The sequence below is a fragment of the Passer montanus genome, unplaced genomic scaffold (genome assembly GCF_014805655.1).
Source record: "Passer montanus isolate IOZ18808 unplaced genomic scaffold, ASM1480565v1 scaffold54, whole genome shotgun sequence".
Classification (NCBI taxonomy): domain Eukaryota; kingdom Metazoa; phylum Chordata; class Aves; order Passeriformes; family Passeridae; genus Passer; species Passer montanus.
The window spans coordinates 7,320,050-7,344,073 of NW_024370374.1; the positions used below are offsets into that span (position 1 = coordinate 7,320,050).

Consider the following 24,024-nt stretch of genomic DNA (forward strand, 5'->3'; position numbering starts at 1 on the left):
AAGTGGTGCAACTATTTAAATTCAATCACCATGGGAGTTCAAGGCACACTCCAAAAAAAGCTGCGTGTTGTACCCTCTCCCGCATGCAAAAGCCAGCTCTGCAGAAATAAACATTGTAACACCAGAAGTATTGTACCAAACCATACTTGAGCCTGAAGAACACCTCCTCAAATAATGTAAAATCAATAGATCTTACAGACAGGGCTTGACCAATCCATCCCAAAAGCCCTATTTTCAGTACCTGACTTCACAGAACCACAGCCTCCCTTTGTTGGTCATGAAGAGGTTGGGGGGGGAAGAGGAAGAAAAATCCCAAATCATGATTTTGCTGTAAACTGCCCAGCAACAATCAAAAGGAGAACCAACTTTTTAAACAAAACCTAAAATGCCAACAAAAAATTCCTCCAAAATATCAAACATGAAGATATTTTTGGCATGAATAAACAGAGTATCTAAATATACCATTTTATAAAGTAATTTATACTGCAATAATATTCATTGGGTTTTTGGGGTTTTTTTTTTGGTATTTCAGTGTAGTGTTGGAAAAATTCAATTTCAAGCCAAAGTAATTTGCTTTATTCTCCATGGTTACTAAACGCCACTGGACCATGGATATTTCTGAGTGCAGAAATAGTTGCATAAAAAGTCATTAATTTTGGTTATTCCCTGAAAATATTTAGAAGAAACCAGAACTGATAGTCCACAGTAAATATTGAAATTCATCTAAATTTCAATAACTGAAAGAAGACTATGAACTCCCAAATATCTCTGAAAGTGTATTCCCAAAGGACAAAAAGAACAACCAGAAAATTCCCAGCCAGCCTGACCATTGTTCTCTGTCACTGCTTTCCTGAATGCTGCATGAAGTTTTAAATTGATCAAGTGAAGCACATCACTGGTGTTAGCCCCCAGAACTTGCTGCTCAGAGGCATCCCACACTTTTTCCAGAGTCAATTCTCCACCAGGAACATCACTCTTTCCCCAACAGAGCACTGAGAATCAAATTTCAGGATCTCCTACCTCGATCAAAAAGTCTCCAGTTCTCAGGCCAGCTTGCCATGCTACTCCCCCTTCATCCACAGATTCCAAGTACTGCAAAGCAGGAAAGGCTGGAGTTGGGGTGAATTCTTCAATTGGTGTGTCAGCTTTAAAAATAAATACCACATTAAAAAAAGAAAGTTAGGGAGTGCTTGCAAATACCACTTGACTACAGGACTATCATTGGCCATTCCGATTTAGGGTTAAAAAATGGTGGGTGCTGGAAGTGAGAGGGATGTGCCTCACAGGAGATAAGGATGCTGGGGACAGAGTGGAACCCCCCTGCAATAGCAATCCACAGGTCTTCCTTCCAGAGGGGGAAATACCTGCTCCTTTCCTGACACAAACCAAATCAAGTTGCACCAGGCAATAGCTGGGTTCTGATATTCCAGGATATTCAGTATTGGCTCAAGTAACCCTTTTGTGTGCCTGGCAGAATGCTGTAACTCTGGCAACATCCACCTAAAAGTGAATTATGTGCTGGAGCCAGAAGAGAGCATCTGGCCAAACTAGGGGGCTGGGATGGGTGGCAAAGGATGAAAAAAATGAACCAGATTTTTTTTTTCCCCTCCTAAATTTAGATGTGCATAACAAAGAAGAGACCAGAAGAAATCACTTTTTAGGACAGGAGGCACAGCTGTTCCTGTGACAGCCCTGCCTGCCCCTCTGTGTCACGTACACACGGGCAGAAAAGTCCTTGGGTCTTTCACCTGAGCTGCCCCCGCTGCTACAGAGAAAATCTGAGGGAAACCACTGGGCTCAGCCAGAGGGAGTGAGCCCTGCTCAAAGCACTGATAACCCACACCAACACTCAGAGATAAGGCAGTGCCTTGGGCTTCCCTGCTTCAACTCCAAACACTTCATTTGCCTGAAACTGGCAAAGCTTTCCCAGCCCTGCAAATCCACGGTGGCACCAGTTTAGGTTTAGGGGTGGGGAACGGGGAGAGCAAAAGCCATGTCCCAAGAATGAAGACATGGAATAATTTTCATGCTCAAGCAAGGCAAGGGAGAACCCATGTGAAATGAGGGGGAGCAAGAGATGGGACATACCATCACATATATATATATATTCTTTTTTAAAATACAAAGGGAGCAAACTGCACTGAAAGTTAAAATGCAAAGCATTAAATAGAATGCCTTTTTTAACTGGTAGGAATGCCACCGTGACAGATTTTAGCCTACAGAGAAGTGCCGTGCAGCTTAACATATGAACAGCTTTAAAAATGAGCACACTACAGGCCATGCAACATACGTGCAGCTCCTCAAGATATAAAAAAAGATCATATTTTCATACTAAAACTGCACCAATGTCACCTTGCAGAAGATCCACACCTATTTTAAACAAAACATCCCTCTATTGTCTATCCTATACACAGCCCTATTCAATCAGGCTGGCGTTTGAAATAAAGCAGCAGTTTTTATGAGGAAAGCAGGTTTCCCACAGTGAAGTAAACTGCACAACAGAACAGATTAATGGCAAAATACTACATCCACCAGCATGGGAAAAATACAGGCAAAACTTTTCCCCCCAAAACGATTATGCAGTGCTTCTCCTATGTAAAAATGCAAACGGCTTCAGAGAGAAGGCACCGAAATCCATCGGAGTAGTATAGCATACAGAGAATCCTGTTGTCTAGCAACCAAGTGCACCAAGAATAATTTCTGCTTATATTCTGAGATGTATAAATTTCTTCATGCCACTGCACATCACACACACACACTCACACACAGAAGCACATACCTTTTGCCCCTCTGAGCACAAATCCAAATCCTTCATTGTCTTTTTTCTGCAGGACCACTGCCTTTTCTTCTATTATGCAGTCACTGTAGAGAGAATTCCGAGGATAGCGACCATTATTACATCCCTTCATCACCACTGTAGTAGCTGCTCCTCCAGTGTGCAGGTTCATCATCATCACAGCCCGTTAATCAAATAATATTGCAGTAACCAAGCATGGGAAAATATAGAACAAATAGCAGCAAGGGGAAGACAAAGACTAAGCTGGATGGTAAAAGAGAACATGACAAAGCAACTTAAAAGGAATAAAAAAGGCAGAGAGGAAAAAGAAAGAAGAAGAAATCATGCATGGTGGTTTGTGTTCTATATGAATGACTGGATGAACATGTGATCATGTAATCTGTGGGCTAGCTAGGATTCTAAAAGGAAAAAAAGTAAGTGAACTGAATGACAGTATCATTAATAAACTCCTCAATCGTGGATGTACCAGATGCATCTTCTAGTGAAGCCAAAATGAAACCAACCAGAAGAAAAATGAGGCAGCATTTTAAATTTAAAGATAATAAATTATGATTTTCTATTAGCTAACTAAAAGGCACAAATATATTCTGAAAGCTATGCCTTGCATCAAAAGCCCTTTTTCAATCCTATTGAATGTTGCATGCTGCAAGAATCCCACATGATCATCTGACAGCCTACAATGCTAACAACGTGCAGCTGCCTTGGCGTCATCAAGCACAAATTTCCACAGCATCAAGAATCTGCATAATTGAAATAGTAACAAGGCATGCACAAGCAGGAAAACACATTTTCTAAGGAATATTTCCTGTTTCCTGATAAACAATTAATATTATAAAACAAGGAGATGGTATAAAGGACTATTTATGTAAGCAGTATTCCCTTAAAGAGAAAGTAGCCTTAGGAATCTCACTGTCATTGGCTGAGATAAAAGTAGAAGGTAGATGGAGAAAATGCACAAAATGAACATTAAAATGGGATCTTTCAGATACAGGGAATGGTCTGTAAAAGCCTTAAGGGGTTCAATAGCTTTCATTAAAAATGAAGTTACTAAAAATAAGCTCAAAGAAAAAAAATTTTTTGAATGTTCTTTTAGGAGCCAAAGCATTGCACAGCACGAGTTGCAGGGGTTAAGTTCATGAATTGTCAGCACTGCAAACTATGCTGCTTTAAAATACCTACAGAACTAGTTCCGATAGAAAGGAGTATGAGCAAGTTTGCTTTCCTTAATTTTTTACTGGCCAACTTCTGTTCCTACTGGTCTGGTACAGAATCAGTCCCCAAACCAGTAAATGCAAGGAGAGACTGGATCTGCCTCAGGGCCATTAATAATCCCCAGGGGGAGGAGGAAAGTAAATAAAGAGGAATTGTTGTGACCTTTTTATTTAAAGCTCTGAACAAAGAGAGGGATGATGATATCAGGACACCAATGGACAGCCTCCAAACTCCAGATTTTTCGTGCATCACAGACCATCCTTTTGGTGCCTTTCCAACTCTGCGGGATGAAACTTCCCATGGCTGCTGAAGCGATGAGGTAAGGTTGTCTTCCAAATTGCAGAGTGTTTAACACCACACATGAATTCAAACTGCCACAGTGGTGACTTTGTGGGCAAGAGATGGTCTCCATCAGCACCCACAGCTTTTGTATTCTCAACTTACAGTAATTTACTGTGTCTTTCAGACATTTTCTGTTCTTACAGCTAAAAAACTTCTGCTTCTTGAGAAAGCCCAACACCCTCCGGCTCAGGGGTGTCAGGATGGGATGGAATATGCAGCTCTCAGAGCCCACTGAAGCTTTCCATCAACATCCCGATGTTCTAGAAACTGACTGCTCCTGCCAGTGCATTGGCTTATTTCCATCATTTCACCACCACATTCTCAAGGTGGGTCCCTGTGCTTATCCACTGAAGAGTGAACAGTGTTACTTTTTTAATACTTGGTCAAATTAATAAAACCCATTCCCTTCAAGTTTCCTTGTAACCAATCAATAGCTTAATAGAGCTTAGAAGGCAACTTCTGAGATCCTCATTATAGCAAGACTTTGATTCAAAGAACCCCCTCTCGTCCCCTCCCCAAATCCCACTCTTGTGTCAGTTCATTTCCATATACAGAATTCAGAAGTTTATCAGCTCAGTAAACTCAGGATCAATTCTCCTGGTCTACATCAAAAAAAATCAGGCATCCAGGGTCCTTCCAGGACCAGCTAATGAAATGGATGGGCATTGTCAAGTCAGGCTCACTTACACACTAAAGGTATAAAAACCACCTCTGATTTTCTTCTCATGTACAGCACATCTATTCCGTAAACTACCCAGTTTTATACTTCTGTTCATGTACTGAAAGTGGGGATGCAAAATTGCCAACATTTTACAAAATTACGTGCAAGGAGGAGGTGAGAGGGGAGGGAGGGAGAAGCACAACAAAATTTTTTTTGTAAGAAAACACACAAACTGATCTCTATTATTTGACAAATACAACTTTCTAATATACAGTTACAGTCATGAGGAGAACAACATCACAGCCTGGAAAATAAAAAGATAGGCTTGAAAAAAATCAGATGTGTAGTATTTCTTCTCATTCATGTTCCCTAGAAGTAGGAAACCTGCAAAAATCCTATGGCTTGAGTAGCTTAAACTTGTTCAAGCAACCACTGAAAGCAAATTGATTCTCCCCACACACCTCAGTGCTGCAGAGCAAAGAACCAGCAGCAGGAAAAGGGGGGAAGACAAGCACACAAAAAATTGAACTGAATTTACAACCTGCACACCCTTTCTCCCAGAAAATGTGCATTCCCATGAAAAGGAGGCAGAAGAGGGGCAGAGTTTAACCTCTGGCTCTTTGCAGTGTTGCTTTTTGCTCGCTTTGCTATACCAGGGCTCTCTGTGCCAGCCAGGGTGGACTCTCCACTCAAGGTCTGTTCACAGTCCACCTGCTTCTGGCAGGCAAAGTGGTGCCAAATGTAAAACTAGGTCAAAATTTCTCCCCATGAGCCTTCTTGGCAGCATCTCTTTGATCCTGGAGGTGTTGTAAATACTTAGCAGCAGAACACAGGGTACGGCAACCAGTGACAAATGAAGGTGGCATTACATTAGGAGCTGCTCAGAGGCCTGAGCTCAAGCAAGAAGAGGAATTTCTTCCCAGACTCTTTCAGTACAATGCACACCTCTGTGTGAGGCCAGGCAGTCCTTGCTATCTGTGATATGCCAAATTTCAATAGGTAAAATCCCTGAAGTCCATTTCTGTCCCATCCCAAACCAAAATTCAACAGCTTCCATTTCAGAGACAAATCCTCAGAATATGACCAGTTCCATATGGTGGTAATAAAATGAGTAATTCTAAAATCAATAGCTCATTATTTAAATAGGGCAAGCACTGCTTTGACTTTGGGCTGTGTAAGGCCAAGATTCATTGCAGGCAAAGTTAAATGCAAAAGGCATCCTATAAAGTGCAGGATGTTTCTGTGTGGAGCACAATCATAAAACTTCAGGTCAAAATAACAGTCAATGTAAATCTCTGCTTCACTCAAGCAGTAGATATTATAAAACATGCTTGTTCATCAGTTCATGTAGATTCCTTAACAACGTAGGGCTCAAGAACTGTGCAGAGCTGTTACAATTTCCATTATTTTACAGACTGACCAATGGAGAAAGGGCAATAAAAGGATTTGCCCATGATCAGACAGATATGTGAGTTTTGAACTCGGCACTGTTCCACATAACAACCATCATTTGTGTGGGCTTTTCTAAACAGCAGGAATTTCTGCTTTGCTAACAGCCCATTAGGATAATATCTGAGGAAGGAAGGAGAAATGTCAAGTCTTTCATAAAGACCTGTATGAAGAAAATAAAGGTTGAAGTGTAGGTTCCTGCTGGAGGCAGGCCCACAAAACCTGGCTTCCTGTTCTCATCAGGGATAACTACACCCTATCTTAAGGCATGACTTATTCCATAAGGTAAAATACTAAATTACAGAGGTGGAGACTATCAGGACTACAGGATGTGTTTAGGCAAGTTTGTGACAAGTGTTTCATTGCTGATTTCAATCTGAAAAACAGCAAGTAGACAATCCACTGAAAATTATCGCCATTATCTGGAAACAAAAATGGTTATTTGGTCAATTGTCAGTCTCCCCCTAAGGCAGAGGAAAAAATTAATGTAAAAAGGAATTATTTTCCTGATACCCTGCAGTCATTCTTCCCCTGGAACATAACCCAACCTTTTCAGCTCCAGTAGCCCGGGAGTCCACAAGTCCTTCAGTAAGGACTTGTTCTCCCCTTGAGTGAGAAGTGGCCCTCGCTCTCTCCAGGTTCACTTCTTTCAGTTGGCCAAGTACATCTAAATCTCTTCATTAGCCCTTTTTCCTCTCCTCAGCACTCTTGCAATTGCAATCTTTTGGAAAGATCTACTGAGTTCACAACAAGATACATCCTAGAAGAATAAAGTGTTCTGCCAGGTGCAATAAAATGATATCTAAATCATTCCATAAATTCATATGCAATGTCTGGAAGCAGTCACACTAATTCCTTTCAGGATAAGATGGCCAATTCATGGTGGCTATGCTCAAGCCAGAGAAGGGCATTTGGGAAATCTGTTGAAGAGGAGGAGCCCTTTGTTCATTATCCAACAGTCAATCCCTGTTAAAGGCACATACTCTTTCCCTTTTTTTGGGAAGTATCCTGTCCTGATACCACATAAAATGGAAATTATGTCTACAGCAAACCTTATTGTAGGATATAGCAAACTTTCAGTGGGAAAACATTTTCTGTTACTGCTGGAAGGGGTCAACCTTATAATTTATAGTCAACTACTCTAATGGCTTCAGAAAAATTGGCTAATCCTACTAATTAAGGCCTTTAAGATTAATGAAGACACTTTCTGTGATTGCTCAAGTTTCCCAGGCATCAATCATCCACTTTTAGGCCTCACATAAGAGCTCCCACAGCTCTCCTGTGTCAGGCACAGCAGCAATCACTTGCTCAAGAGGCAGCAGCTACAGCAGCAAGTGGGTTCTGTGCACAGCAGAGAGGAACATACACAGGCTGTCCCCAAAAAACCCACGGGCAACCCAAACAGAAACAGTGGGATGTAGACAACTGAACAGTCAAACTCACAGTGACCTCTCCCTTCCCAGCCTCCTAGGATCCCAGAACTGGGGGAGATGGCCCATTCTGTACAGCTGAGCAATGCTTATAGGACAAGTCTAATGATTTTCTTTTAAAACACACATTTATCTGGAAGTTTATAGCAAGCTGTATTTGGGAGGAAGAAAATATTTCCAACTAGCTCGGTCAGTGCCTCAGCACTTTCATCACGGCAGATAGAACCTAGCATTAGAATAGAAATACTGGAGAGCAGTCAACTTTAAATTGATAAATTCCCTACTAGGCAGCTGAAGATACAAGTCCAAGGAGTATGATCATGATACAATAATTAAAATCTGACAGAGAGGGGATGAAGAGAATCACTTAGAACTAAAAATTCTCCAAGTCGTTCTGCTGGTTTTTAATTTAAAAAAATAAACTGGAAAATCAGGGCTGCATATGGAAGTGCAGCCTGGAATCAAATGCTTAGTACTACCTATGGACCTCAGCTTCACAGGTGCTCTCAAAGAAATCCAAGAGTAGAATCTTCACAGGCACAGACAATTGGTTTGTGTCAGTGCCTGACCGGCACAGCTGGCACTCAAACAAAAAACCCAGAGAAGACAGACAAGATCACCATTACCCCTGCTTGCACTGTGTTCCTCTCTGGCTTTATCATCTGTGGCAAACAATTTCAAATTGCCACAGAAAGGACATGGTCTAATTTCTCCTTGGTAAACTTGGCATAGCTGTGTCTTCCTCAGCTGGCTATGATCAAGCCAGATAAAGAACAGGAAATAAGAAAGGATGCTCCAGCAATACTCCTGTCACCTCCCCATATTCATATATTTGTCTTTCCAATCTCCTGTAGCAGTGCTGTATCTCCAGAGTTAGTAAACATCTTGTGGAGCTCTTTGATCATGAGAACAGCAAAGCTGCAGATTTTGCTTTGAAATCTGCTGATGAAAGAGGAATATGTCAAACTGTGGCTGTTTTAAAGACATGGACATATTCTCCAGTCCTGGATGTGTACTGCACAGTGAGGGAATCAGAGGCTCCAGTAAAACCTCACAGCACATCTTCCACCTAAAAAAGGTGTTTCATTCACACTTCTAAACAAGGAATCAAGCCATCTTTATTGGATTTTGAATACTTGATACCCTGGGTGAAAAAAGAGCAGTTCTTCACGAAGTCCCCAAACCCACACTAAGGTCAGCCAGGAAGGGATTCACTAAGAATTAAGAAGTTGGAAAGATGGAGCTGCTTTTTCCAGCCTGTAGTCAGCAGAATGCCAAAAAAAAAAAAAAAAAAAAAATCACCCATAATTACAAGAAGCAACCTATCTTAAAGAGAGCAACAGTGCTGTACAGTTCAATGGGTTTATGCTACAAAACTTTAGAAAAAATATAGGTTTAAAAGAGAAATATTAAATTTCACAACAGAAGTGTACAGTAGTTGCACAATTTCTTTATGTAGAACCAAGGAGAAACTTTCTCTCTCTTTCAGTCCACATTCCTTTACTCAGCTTTTAATTACACCTATTATCAGATTTTTTGGTGTGCAAGAGAAGGGAGTAGCCAATCTAAAGTAATACTTTTCAAATAAATTGATTTAGCTATTGGTACTTATAGGTTGTTTCCTGGTTTCAACTTAAGTTGCTGAACCTGCAACAGGTAAAATAAAATACTGGTACAGCAAACCAAGAAGTCAGCTTCCTGGAAAGAGAAATCATCCAGTAAAAGTCTGAGTCTATATTATATAGGAATTTCAGGATAGGATATAAAGGCAATTAAAAAAGTCAGTAGTAAGTTCATAATCCTAAGCAAATGTACATATAGGGTATATATGTACCAGATGTATGGGTGTACTGATATCCATAGATGAATATATTTATACACACTCACAAATAACCAAGTATTTTAGCCTTTTTTAAGAGAAATGTTATTATTCTTTCACATCTGCGCTGGTACAGATAAAACAAAATCATTGGGGGTGAGGAAAGTGGCAAAATGAACTTAAAAATAAAAGCTTAATTCCTCTGTATTAAGTAATTTCATTTTTCTTTTAAAAAATGAACAGTCATTTCAAACATCACACATGACAAAGTGGAAACCAGACATGAGACACGCAGGCAGGAGTCCTCCTGCTATGGAACAGGGGAGTTTTGTAGCCCAGAGTCCCCCCAACTCCTTCACAGAAATGTTCCACCTAGCACAGAAATATTTTGGGTTCTGACACACCACACTTGCACCTGATACTTATCAGCAATTTTCAGTTTTATTTATCAAGCATTTGAGCAATGTGAGCCTGGACTGTGAAAATATTAACATTCATTGCTAATATGATGAGCCTTGGGCAAACAGGCTCTCCAAACACTCACATATGTTTAGGTAACCAGGATATTTATCTGATAAACACTTTACTGTTAAGGTTTGTATTTTCCTACCCCAAACCAGCTGCAGTTCCAGCCTCTGATGCTGCCACCAAACCACAGAGAAATAGGAATTTTCTCCCTAATCATCTTAACATATAAAGTATTTAGATAAAAGGAATATTAATTATAGATGTTAAACCTAGTGGTTTTTTTAAACAGTTGGGTTTTAAAAAAATTCATCATTTTCCTGTTGTTTTTGCTAAAATTGGTCATTATTATCACAGACAATCTCAATACCAAGGAGAGGAACATGTTCAGGGTTATCAAACAGGACAAGTAACAAAGGCAGAACAAGGGAAGTAACTTCAATCACACCTTGGGTTTAAAAGAAAATAAACAGAAAGTGTTTTATTAACACTTTTTAAATGTGCTACAAGCCCTTTAAGGTAGCAGTTTGACCTTGGAAGTCTTTAAAACAATTATTAAACTCACAGTACATTTTGGTATCATAACTCCACTTGCTCCAAGAGAGTCTAAACAAAAATAAGCTACAAAATAGGGGGAAAAAATGTGATTTCATGACTGATGACAAACATGAGTTTCAGATTAGTTTTAAGGGATCCTCAAGTTTTCCATCACACCCTATTTGCTATGATGAGCAGGAGGAATTATCATCCTCCCGTCCTGCATTCCTTGGAAAATACACACAACCCTGACCACAAGGAGTGTGAATAGCCCTGACTGTACATTTCAGCTTTACAGATGGAAGTATTTCACTTACAAGTCTGCATTGTACAGAAAAATACAGTGATTAATCAATGTTAAACACACTGCAAATTTTTGTGACAAAAAATGTTATGCCTTTAGTATGTAACTTACAAGTTTGAATTTCTGTCTAAAAACAAATGAGGCCTCACCACAGGCATAAAGTTTTTTCTGAAAACATCTTTATTCTTCTCCAAGAGCTTTCAAAATACAGTGCACAGTGAGAAACTGATTTTCTAGGACTTTGCATGAAAGAGCTGTAAAGGTGACGTGAATTACAGTTAAATTTTCACATATTCCTTTAAAAATCCTGACTAATCACGTTACTTCACAGTCTCATTAACATCAGAAAGAAGGTAGCAACTTTACCCTCTTTTCTGAAATATATTCTCCCTTTCCATTTCTCTAATTGCACTAAGCTCCTGAGTTATTTTAAGTTTACTCCAAATTTTGCTTACCTGCAAGACAAAATGTCCATCTTAACAGCTCTCCTGCCTCTCAACATCATTATTTTCAGCAATTCTGTCAAAGCATGGCCAGTTTAGCCCAAAGTGCTGGTAGCAGTGAAAAAAATCACTGACTTTACAATTTTATTTAAATTGACAATTACTTATCTTAATTACATGAATGCTGAACTGGAACCTGCCTTTATTGCCCCCTTGCCTTTCATATTCAGCTCGTTGGTTGCACTGATGTGGAATTTCTGGGAACATGAAGCTTTCATTTTTGTGTACTTGAGACAAGGTAAAAATGTTGGTTTATCATTTCAAGTCAATTCAGATGCACAGATTTTAATATATTTCAGAATTTATGGTGCTGGAAGTGGTTGCAGTAGAGGTGTAAACCACCTCTGCCATAGGTGCAAGGGCTCCAGGTTTGGATGTGCTGGTCTAAAGGATCCCACAATCTACTCAGTATCATCCCTGGTTTTCAACTGGAGAACCAAACTCTTAATTCTGGTATCTGGGCCCTATAAAAAATTAGATAAATTAGAAGACACATGGGTAACAGGGTTTTTTTTTCCTCCTAAAGATGCAGTAGCCGCTTTTTCTTAGTGCACATATTCAACACTCACTATTCCTCTGCTCAGAACCTTGCTATGAACTCAGTTTTTGTGTAACACTTATCCCTTAAAGCCAAGCTTTGTTGATACATTTTAGTGCTTGTCAGACATCATCTCTCCAAAAACAGGCTGACATTTTGTGTCAGAGAGAGCAGGGAGCCCCAGCAGCATCACCAGCCACTCAATCGGTGCATCTGCCAATCATTCCCAGGGAGCACCTCCTAACATCCACGAGGATGGAGAGAGCATCTGCTCCTGGCTCAGGGAAAGAGGAACACTTTCAAAGGGCTCAGATAAAGCCCTGCTCTGTCCAGCAGGTTCCTGGCATTCAGCCACAGCTCAGGCTGTGGATTTAAGTCTGACACACACAGGACTCAAGCCCAGACATCCTTTAATCCAGGTGAATGCTCCACCACCAGCTACTGTTTGCTCTTTAGCTGCTCCCTCTTTGTTGGGTTCAATTCCATTTCTTAAAGAAACAGAGCTCTAGCACATCTGGTTTGTCCCAGGAGGAACAAGGCACCCTCCTCCCACATCTTCCTTTTACACCACCAAAGAGACTGAGCATGAAAATCCACCCCTTTCCAATTTTGGATCATTTCAGCTTTCAAGAGGAACAAAACACATACACTGCCTGCCAGCCACCCTAAGAATGTTGCCTCATAGATCAAATTCTCCAAATGCAACAAATATTTGTGAAAATCTGCCTGGAAAGAGGGGGTGAGGGGGGAAGAGTGGTTTAGATCACCCCCATTGGAGGCAAGCCCACAGTGCAAGCTCACCAGTAATTTGTTCCATTTGGGGCTGCCAAAATTTCCAACTGCATCATTCCCAACCAGAGGCACCATATGGAGGCTTTGCTCATCTGGTGATGAGGTGACAGCATGGCAGCCAAAGTTGTTCTGGGGCAGGGAATTAAATCATCACAGGGGCTGGGACACAGGAATGAAAAATACTAATTATTAGAAATATAATCATCCTTCTTTCTCCCCCCTCCCCAAAAAAATCCCATTTGAATCTCCTGTTTTCCTCTGTTCTAATTATGTGGCTCTTGTTTCTAACCAACCTGGTGTCACACCCTCACAAACTTGTTCTGCATCTCCACTCCTTTTTCTTTTCTTTTTTTCATTTCCTCTATTCTAATTTAAAGAAAAAAAACCACTTAATTCCCCCCCATGCACAGGACACAGGCTGCTGCTTTCAGTGGTGACATTTAAATCCATGCTGTCCTCCAGCATCCGGCCGGAGGTGTTGCAGAGGAAATCCTGCTGAGCCTGGGAGAACCAATTACTGTGCAGGAAATGGCACAGCCCCCAAATCCCAGCCCTTGCATGCAGCAGCTTCTCTACCCCAGGCACACAGTTAAGTCTGGACTACCACTAGAGGTAGATCCTAAAAGTTTTTCTGAAGGTACATTGTAATTCTACATTTGGGAAAGGCTGTGTATTTTTTTTCTCAGTTCTTGAGCTCTTTTTGCTAACACTTATCACTAAAAATTTAGGCAAACATCTAGTCCAGAACATGTCTGACACACTTCAGTCATTAGTTACCAAACCATTAGCTACTAAAAGCTGGAAGCTTACTGAAGTGGGTTGAGCAAACTTCACTGTTAAGGCAGCAAAGAACTAAAAAATGCACTTAGAAGCTAATGGAAACTTTTATCACTTACGGTAGTGTTTTGCATCTTACCATAATTGTATTAGATCTTAATAGTGCAATTATAGAACAGTTTTAGGTGGAGAGGCACCACAATTCAGATGCACACACACACACACTTTCTACTTCCTATTTCAGCAATTCCTTTCAATATTTGCCACCAGCACAAAAAGCTCCATCGTGGCATCACACAACAGCAGGGGAGGCAAAGTGCAAAGTTGTTTATTAGCAACCAAAGGAATTTCCATTAGAAACTGAATAACCATAATTTAAAAACTTCACATTTTACATCTCCACCTGCTCCACAGAGGCTACAATGTGTTAATTATGGCTAAAATATATATGCAATTCTTCAAATTGCATCAAATTATGCTCTTCAAGTTAATGAGGCACAAGGTATTAAGACTGAGCTACCCTTGCCTTTGTGTCTCACATTAAGAGCAGCTCAGTGCTATCAGGCTGTTATACTCACAGTTAATTAATTAATTCAGAACAGACAACAGGCAAGTCCAACAAAATAACTTTAGACATCAGGTGAGATTCCATGCACAAAAAACATTTTACATACGTTTTTTCCCTACAATTTGGCTCATGCTGACCATTCTCTGTGCCCAAAAGAACTGTGATATCACATCTGCAGAGATTTTTATATCATTAAAATCTCAGAGAGCTTTCAGATGTAACCACATGACGGTCTCACAGGGTTATATTTAATTACAATGATAAGCATACTCAGATATTTTTTTATCATCTTCTAGGCAAAAAACTGAGCTGTGTGTATAGATAAAAGGCAAATGCTGTTGGTTTTACTTATTTCCACCAGAGGAAACCAAGGAGTTTGTTTAAAATATATGCCTGCAGGTAAAAACAGCTGTAAAATCACCTTCCACTTATTATCAATATGTCAATCCCAGATTGAGAATTTATTGTTAAGAGTGAAGAGAACCATATTAATCTCCTTATTCCCATTTCCTTCAAGAGATCTCTTGAACAGTACAGACTTCCCAGGAAACAGTGGAACTGGTGATATCCAACAGAAAACAAACAAACAAACAAAAGAGCAGTTCACAGAATCCTAGAATGGTTTGGGTTGAAATGATCCTTAAGGGTCATTCAGCTCCAATCCCATATCACCTAGTTCTTACTCCAATTCAGAAAATCCCATTTATTTTCCATGTAACAACACTTTTCTCACTGTTCTGCCCAGGCAGAACCAACATGAAAATGTGGAAGCAGGATATAAAATATAACAACAGCTCTTTTACCTTCCCTCAATATTTGCAAGGATCCATTTGCCAGGATTTAGTGGATTGCTGCCAAGGAAGCAGCACTCAGCAAGCACATAAGCCAAATTCCCCACCCCAGGGACACAGGGCCACCATAACCAAGGAGAAAATCCCTTTGCTCCACATCAGTTTTACATTCCTCATCACTTGCAATGGCCAGAATTCCACTAAAACTTTCCATCTGTTTCAAATCTATATTTTATTATTTAAAAATCTATATTTAAAGAGATGAGAAACTGCATTTCTCTAGAGGCAGGATTATTTATGTAAAATATCCACATGAAACCAGATGAAAGTATTTCTGCATAGGACTGAGAACTTCCACTAAAATAGGTGTGGAACACACCTAATGCTTGAACCACCAAGACAGCACCACTCACATCACAACTTTGGGACAAAGGTATCCAACAGGCACATTCTGTGGGCTAAAAAACTGAAAAATATAACCAAGCTCTCCACAGCATGCTGAGTTGCAGGGGCAGACAACTTCAGCTGTGCCAAGGAGTCTCTCTGAGCTGCTCAGGAATAAATCTTATGCTGCTCTATCCAACAGCACAGATGACAACAGCAACAGAGAATGGCCTGCAAAGAACTTCTGAGAAGAATCTCAGTTTTTTATTAGGTGTTTGTATGTAAATTGGCTTTTGAAGAGTTGCCCTTGTCAGCTTCTACACTCATGGGACATGGATGTTGCCACCTGACTTCCAAGTAGGGACAGTAGAGTGAATGAATTAAGCCTTTAATTAAGTTTTCTTACAGATTACACCATCCTGTTTTCCTCTTTGTCTTCCTCCAGAAAAATAGAACAAAAACCACAAGGCAAATCAATTTGGTCCTGTCATTAATGTGGTGGCAACCAGCCTTTGGAAAAGGTTATTTGTCATCATGTCCTCTCCTGAGAGCTCCTTAATACTGCTGGCACCAGGAAAACTTCTGCCATGCAGGGATTGGAAGCAGTTAAAGAGTCTGGAGAAAGCCCCCATGTGAAAGTCAATAACTCTGTGAAGAAAGACAGAATAGGCAGGAGAGTTCCCATTCATGTGCAGATTTGATTACACTGATGTTGGCGTTCAGTTGGGTTATTGACTTCTGCTGCTGCCCTGTTCTGCTGGGGGTGGGAGATGATGCAATGAATGCAGTAAGAAAAGTTTCCACTGTCGTGTCCTAACATTCCCAAACTCATGGGGGCGATGGATCATGTTTCCCATCACACCAAGTTTATCATTTTTGCATAGCATCACACTATGTCTCATATCATTTATGTCTCCAGAGTATAAAAGTAAGTTATCACTGTATTAACAGCCCCTTTCCATTTAAAAGGGTGATAACATTTTACATTTTTAATTAAACAAGTAATTAATTCCACATATTTTCCTGACTGAACAGTCCACTGTCCCATCTTGAAAGAATTAATCAATTCCCTCACTTCAGTTAAAAAGCAGATAAAAAATGGTAATTTCTAAAGATTTACCTTAGCTTTAAGTTTTTAAAAAAGAAAGATTTTTTTAAAAAATTCAAACATCCATTCTATGCCTTAGCAATACTTTCTATTATTAAACTGGAATTCATCCTTGATTAATTAAATCATTTATGCCCTACAAATAATTTCATTTGAATTAACTGCTGACAAATCCAGGGAAGACAGAAAACTTCAGAGATGTTCACTTCAGCAATTCTGCATTATCTCCTTGCAGTTTCAGTGGTGTATCTGCTCTTTAGGACAAGGAGTGGGGATTTAAATTGAAAGAGGACAGACATTAAGAAGAAATTCTTTCTTTTTGAGGGTATGTCATCAGCATTTAAGGCAGATAATACATCAGACCTGGTAGTTTCAAATGCTATATCATATTTGTATGATATTTTGTGACTCTTTGCACGGGCAAGCAAGTTTCAGTGCCTTTCTCCACATTAGTAAGCATCCTCCCCATTTTCCCAAAGTTAATGTATGGGTAACTGATCTCTTATGCAAAGCTGAAATAGGATTTAATGAACCTTCATTACTCAAGCTGCACATTTTCCTCAAGATGAAAAATGCCACGTACAATGTATTTTCCTGCATGTGAATAAGCCCATTAATATAGATTTCTGAACAGAGTGTTTCTACTCAGCAATTTTTGCCCTTTGGGAGGGAGAAGGAAAGAGGGAAGGGAGCAGACACTTCCCCTCACTCCCCCACACTGTCTCTGGAAAGGAACTGGATCAGCTTTGTTAGTACTTTGGATTCAGAGCTGTTCTTAGCACGGAGGCACAATTGCCTTCTGACAAATGTTTATGAAACCTTTGCTGCCAGCATTAAATCTGTTCTAATGTATTCTTCCCAGACTTTGATATGAAATGATAACAGAAAAAGTAATCAAAGCAATACAAATCTGGCAATATCAAAAATTGCTCTCACTTTCACACCTTGTTTGACTCTTTGAATAATTCCCCTTCCTGAAGGAGCCCTTGTGAGGAATTAAATCTGGATGTACCACCAAGAGACATTAATCTCCAAACAGGTTCTGAAATGCAAATTCTCTTTGCTTTAGCAGCAATGCACAAGCACCGGTAAAATCATCATTCAGAGGTACAAAAAGCTGATTTGCAGCCTCAGTCAGGCACCTGAAACACAACTTGGTGTGTTATTGGTTTTTTTATTGTTATCCTGGTGTTACTTTACAAAAATTCTAGATTTACCATTCTTTGCTGAAAAAAAAATCTTAAACAAGTCTACCTTTCCCCTGCATTTTTAAAAATTTCACATTAATTCTGCCTTCTCCTACCTTTTCCTCTCAATTTCCACTATTACCCTTCCAAATGGATCCACTGAGTCTTAGATTCTCTGTGGAAACTCAAGGAGAGTTTTCTTCCAAACCTTGTCAGGAGAACTCTGTTGCTGTCCCTCTCTTTACTCAGGCAATTAATAGATACCAACTGCAGACACACTTCCTAACTAATTTATATAAGGCCGCACAAAAGTTCATTTTTTTTTCCTGATTATCTCTCCTGCTCAGTCCTGAAGCAGGTAAGATATATATTTTTGAGAGCTTTACTGTTGCACTGGACAAACCCAATACCTTTAGGAAAAAAAAACTCAAAACAAGAGAGAAATAAACCAACAACCCCCTTCCCCAAGGAAAAAAAAAAAAGTGAAAAGGAAGGTTTTGATGAAATTGACATTTCCTAATGGAAAAAAAACCAAAACTTTTTTCTTAGAAAGTAGCAGGAGGTTTCCAATTAGAATTATTTGATATCTCTGAGGCAACACGCAGCAAGACACAGCTTCTCTCTTTTGCAGAAACAACCCTATCCATTCACACTGAAACACAGAGACAAGTATATGGATTTTGTAGACTAATGATCACACAAAGAACCTTGCAAAAAGCCAACTCTTCTCACTGCAAATGTCCCCAGTAACCACTGAGTCTGCTCTGCAAAGCTTGTCTCAGAGCATGGGCTCACAGCTTCTCTCGGCACCATTACTGTCAGCGACACCCCCAGTCAATCACATCCTGTCCAACTGGGAACTCCCTCCCCAAATTCTTCAACTCACATAGAAACTATGTCTGAACTTCAGAACAAAGTCTGAGATCACAGAACAAAACCAACAGTTACCTTCTTTTTTTTTAAAGTATTGTGCTACATGAAACGCTGCCATTGCTTTACACATTTCAGAGTTTTTCTCCTACAATAAATGTGGTTTCCTTGCAAACAAAAAAAAAAACCCAAAAAAAACCAAAAAACCAAGCTGTAATTGTAATTGGACACTCAGGAGAAAAGCATAATAATTCCAGTATGCCACCAAAATTTCCTCAAGACACCAAAAGTTAACTGAGGTCCTGTGTTTGAAGGTCATCCTTTCTACCAGCAGTCACCTGTATGTTCAAGGTATATCCATGGGGGAGAAGAACCTGCTTAAAAATCATGAATTCTCCACAAATAAATAATCTGATTTCTCCTTTCCAGCAGCTTCGGTTCTACTCAGGTTCCAAAGTTACTGTTCAGAACAACAAATCTCTTTCACCACTCCCAAAACAAAACAGTGAAACTCATGACTTCACTGCTCCCAAATTTTCCACACCCATCCCACATGAGCAAAGAAAACTGCAATAAAAACCAATTTAGAAGTAAAATGGTACTCTCAGAAGTTCTGTTTAGTGATCTGCTTCCCTCTTCCCCTCCAAAGCCTAAACCAAAAGTAGCAATTAAATAAAACCTGGGAAAGTATTGTAAACAGATTTCAAGCAAAACGAAAAATTCTTACCTTGAAGCATCAAAGCTGTCATAGGATCCAACAGTGTAGTGTCTAAACAGCTTCTTTGTTCTATCTGTTCGTGTTTCTGCACAGAGAAAAAAGAATTTTCAATGCTTCTGTATTTCTTAATCAAGTGCTGAAGTATTTGTTTATATTCCCTCACAGTGAATGAACGTCGTTTCAAGGCATTTTGGAAAAATTGCTGGCTTTGGAGATATTCCTTTATGGCATCAGACACATCAACTGAATAAGGAGAACTTCTTGGAGATCATGAATCACATCATTCACAGGTTTTAAAGCTCCACTGACATTCTCAGTGGCAAAAACTTTTGTGTCCAATATTTGGGTCTTTTATAGCTAAGAGGCAAAACAGAAGAAGAAAGAAAGAAGAAAAATTTGCAATAGATGTCAGAAAGGTTGGGAAAATAGCCAGAATATGCAAATCAATATTTTTTGCCTAACTATAGGCTGGTCCTCCAATGAAATCACCTTTGGTTTGGCTAAGAGACATCAAAAATCAGATGGAGAAGTTTCTGGTTTAGATTACGACCATCCAAGTCCCATCTGCCCAGCTGACGGACTCTCCATGGAAGGACAGCCTGACACAATCCCAACAGATTTTATTGATTCTCCAAGCCAGCCAGAGCCCTCAAGGCACAGCACCTCTGTGGCACAGCTTTTAAGGATGGTACAAATGACTGAGAAATTGTTGCTATCAAATGACCAAGGGTAAGCCTGCAGAGAGAAAAAGAACATCAGAGCAGGATGGAAGGGCTTTGAACACAGCCAAGGAGCAGGAGAGAGTCCTGGGAGGCAGACCTTGGGAGGAAGGGTGGGAAAAATGCTTATTTCCTTGCTTTAACCAGTGCAGCTGACATGTAACTGGATCATGCCCCCAGCTGGAGGCATAAATACAAATACACCCACAATATAGAGAAATTCCAGCTGGAAATGTATGTGAAGTTTGCAGCTGGCTAAAAGAGTAAGAAAGTTATTTATTCAGAGCTGTGTACCAATTGGCAAGGCCCAAGAAAAGCAGTATTAGGAAAAACCAAAAATATTTACATTTATCTATATTTTGTGGAGACCAGCCAGCATCCATCCTACAGGATGGCCAGAGAGGGAGAAAATTCCCATTATAATATGAACTCTACTTGATAGTTTAGTTTATTTTGTTCCTTTGTCACTCACCTACAATATGTATTTTCTGCCTAAAAGGCCTTTCCTTTACCCAAAATTCCTGCTCCTACTGCACAAATTGCAGTCAGTTCCCCATCAAGCAACATTCTTTTTTTCATGCCACTCTGAAAATCAGGTCCATACCAAGAGACATAAACAGAAGAAACACAGAAAATCATAAACCTGGAGTCCACTTTGAGTTTCCCCCTGGCCTGTTCTCAGAAGTCCCTCAGAAATGATTACAAGAAATAAATCATGATGAAGAACATTTTGAAATCTTAAACCAACTGCTTGAGCCTTAAGGAGCCAGATGTTCCCCCTGCAGAATCTGTTTTCTATAGCATGATATTTCAGTGCTATAAGGAATACAAAGTGGGTGGGAGGGATGGGAAGGCACAGCAAGACAGAGAGCTTTGTTCAGCTCCTCAGGACTGCAGAGCCAGCACTCTTCAGCTGCAGCTTGGGTCTGCTCCCCAGCTCTGCCACCCCTCTGTTTCCCCCCACTCCTCTGTGTGCAGTCAGGGATTATTTGGGAATACAGAAGCCTTGAAAGGCACTGAACTCGAGGCTAAGTGGCAGTTTCCCAGGCTGCTGTGTTAAGTTCCCTAATTACCCTCTTTCCCTCACCTCCAACACAGATTCCAGGCTGCCCTATCACACAGCATGAGCACGGACACCCAGGAGCAGGGACAGGGGGGACCAGGAATCTGCCATCAGAATGAACTGGGGACTGAAAAAGGGAAAGGATTCCATTGTCTGACTTGACAAGAGAACACAAAGAACCCATAGGCAAATGCCTAACAAATGCTGTTCTGAATTCCCACCAAATATAGCATAGTCACACTGTTATAGGTATATTTGAACCAAGGGGTTAGCTCCAGGTTTCCCTGGATTTGTACCCATTCTTATGTCCTAGGTTTTCTCAAGACCAGAACTCTTTCTCGAACTGCTTTGCAGTAAGTTAGGACTGCCTAACACTAACAAGTCCATCATTATTTAAGAAGCTTTTACCCACATAATTTTTTTGGGATTTCTTCTTAAATTTGGTTGCAGACAGATTAGAAAAACCAGCAAGAAAATATGGACACGAAGGTCTACAAACACATTATTTAGCAGTTTTATTTTAATAAAGACAATTACTTTAATAATACTGCATTCTTACTGAGAGGAATATCTGTCACCACAGATGAAAAGTCACTACATCAAGTTGGATCAGTTCAGAAAGGTTTTCTAAGAGGTAGAACATAATGCCAGGGATTGCAAAACCAGTCCAGTTTCCTTTACATTGACAAAAGACAGAAACATTGGGATATCACTTGAAATTTCTAGATCTTTTGAGAAGCCCATATTTTACCAGAGTAAATACCATAAAAACACAACATTTTTTTCCTGGTCCATTTCCCACTGAAGCCTGTGGAACTGCAGCAGAAATAAGCTGTGTGCCCTTGGCAATAGTGGCAATCAAAATAATAAAGCCCCAGCTGTTTCTTTATTAGAATCATTTATTGTTGCAGACATCTCAGTAAGCAACAGGCTCAAACCCTGCCCTTCCAGAATGTAATTTATAGAGTTCAAAGAGGGGTGAGCACTAAGAAAGTGTAGGTGGAAAACATTTCCTCCTTTCTCTACCTCAGGAGCAGAGAGGGCTTTCCTCCAAATAAACACAGGACTTCCTGTAGATTCTCTGTCTCAGTCTCATAAGTGACCACAAGACTCCAACAGATCTTGCAGACATTATCAAAAGCTGAAAGATCACTGCCATGAAAAGCAAGAAATAAATTATATTAGGCCACTTGTGCACTGTTTCAGCCCACATCGCAATTGTGGGCCTGTTCCAGCAGCCAGCCCGGCTCCCACCCTGATGCTCCTGCTTGCACTAGGTTGCTTACATATTTGATATTGCTTTGGAAGGTAAAGAACTAGGAAGGCTGTAGCAACGTATTTGCAAAATCTAGGCCACTGTGTGCACCAGCCAAATCATTTCTAGTTATTCTCATCAACACCCTCTGGAATTTGTCAAGGTTACTAAGACATAAATTGTGCTAAATTTAGAAAGAGGCTGAGAAACAGAATACCAAGACCACAAGAACGAGATAACAGAGATAGATTAACTAGATAACAGAGAGCTGTGAAACACCTGGACTGTAAGCAATCACATACCCTGAGAGGTGCATGCAGAATGTGTGAACAAGACACAGACACCAATCAAGACATGCGTGATCAGTGTGTGCAGTAAAGTTAGAATGTATACGTAAGTACATAATATAAACAATAAACAACTTCTACTTAATCATATTAGCTAGTTATCCAAGATTTCCCACAGAGGGGGAAAAATCCCAAAGCAACTGTCTCCACTCCTTGTCTCCTCCCTGCTGCTCCTGGCAGGGCATTTCAGCGCCGTGTTTCCAAGGAAACTGCACGGGATGCTCTGCCAGCAGGGATGCTGTCAGAGCTGCCAGCACTCTAGGAAAGGATCCGAGTCACCAGCATGTCCACAGGATGAACAGAGGAAACAGGAGTGCTACAGCAGAATTTGTGCTGTGATACTGGGAGGCAAGAGAGCAGCAGGCTCTTCCCAGATACCACTCGTGGATAAAGGTGGGTCTTATCCCCACCCCAAAACATGCAGCTTTTCCTTCTTCCTTCCCTCTTCCCCAGTGACAGCCCTGGGAGATGTTTCACTCCCAACAGACATTTATAGATGTCCTCTGCCAGAGCAGTTCCGGTACAGCACTCTGCAGGTACAACACCCAAAACAGTGGCAGTTAAAGTCCTTCCCTCTGCACCTTCCCCTCCCTGGAGGAAAAAACCTTTCCCAGCCATTTATGCTGGGGGTTATACCATTCAAAGCTGAGGAAAGCAGTCTAATAATAAAGTCAGCAGATATTCACTATTCAAGGACACTTGTACTGGTTTGCAACAAGACAGGGCTCCTATCTTACGAGTTTTTCCTTAAATTAATCCAAATTTGGCCACAAGAAAAAGTGGAGAAAAAGTTCATGGGATTGAAAACATCACTAAGGAGAGCAGACATTTTTCTCTTCCAAGTATATCCAAAATATCTGCCATACCAAATGATGCTCCAGAAAATAATCACATTAAAAGATAAAAATACTCTTCATACCACAAACTGCGAAGTCTCAGTAACTTATTTTACTTATTCCTGTTTCCCATTAGAAAATGGAGATTCATCAAATCTGAATATGGTACGATAAAATAGTGATAAGTGAGTTTTTCCCAGCCTATGATACAACTGTTTAACATGACATTTATTATTACTTCCTTTGAGCATTTCATTTGAGCCATAGCAAAGATGAAGTTCAGGGATCCTTCTGCAAATAATGTGGAGCAGAATTATGGATTCTAAAAAATGTACCAAAATTGGGATGAAGAAATAGAGATGGAAATTTTCTCTATTAACTGTTTGATCGTTGATTCTGATTAAGGGTTATAAAAACTCATGAAAGTGAAATCTGAAGGTGTGTACCACCCAAGAATTCAGAAGAAACTTCACTATCCTTTTCATATCTTTGCAAATCTGAGGTAAAAACATTGATGCTCCATATGGAGGGATAAACTGTGAGCATCAAGAG

General features: G+C 40.2%; 1 protein-coding gene across 3 annotated transcripts in view; it reads right to left on the reverse strand.

Moving 5' to 3' along the window:
* SHANK2 (SH3 and multiple ankyrin repeat domains 2) overlaps window positions 1-24,024 on the reverse strand; it is a 256,574-nt gene that overhangs the window by 110,824 nt on the left and 121,726 nt on the right. For all 3 annotated transcript variants that reach the window (XM_039725073.1, XM_039725072.1, XM_039725071.1), the window contains 3 exons: window positions 19,262-19,337; window positions 2,780-2,862; window positions 1,021-1,145 (listed from right to left, as the gene is read on the reverse strand). In XM_039725073.1, coding sequence (XP_039581007.1) covers window positions 1,021-1,145; window positions 2,780-2,862; window positions 19,262-19,337 — 284 coding nt within the window. The remainder of the gene's footprint in view (window positions 1-1,020; window positions 1,146-2,779; window positions 2,863-19,261; window positions 19,338-24,024) is intronic.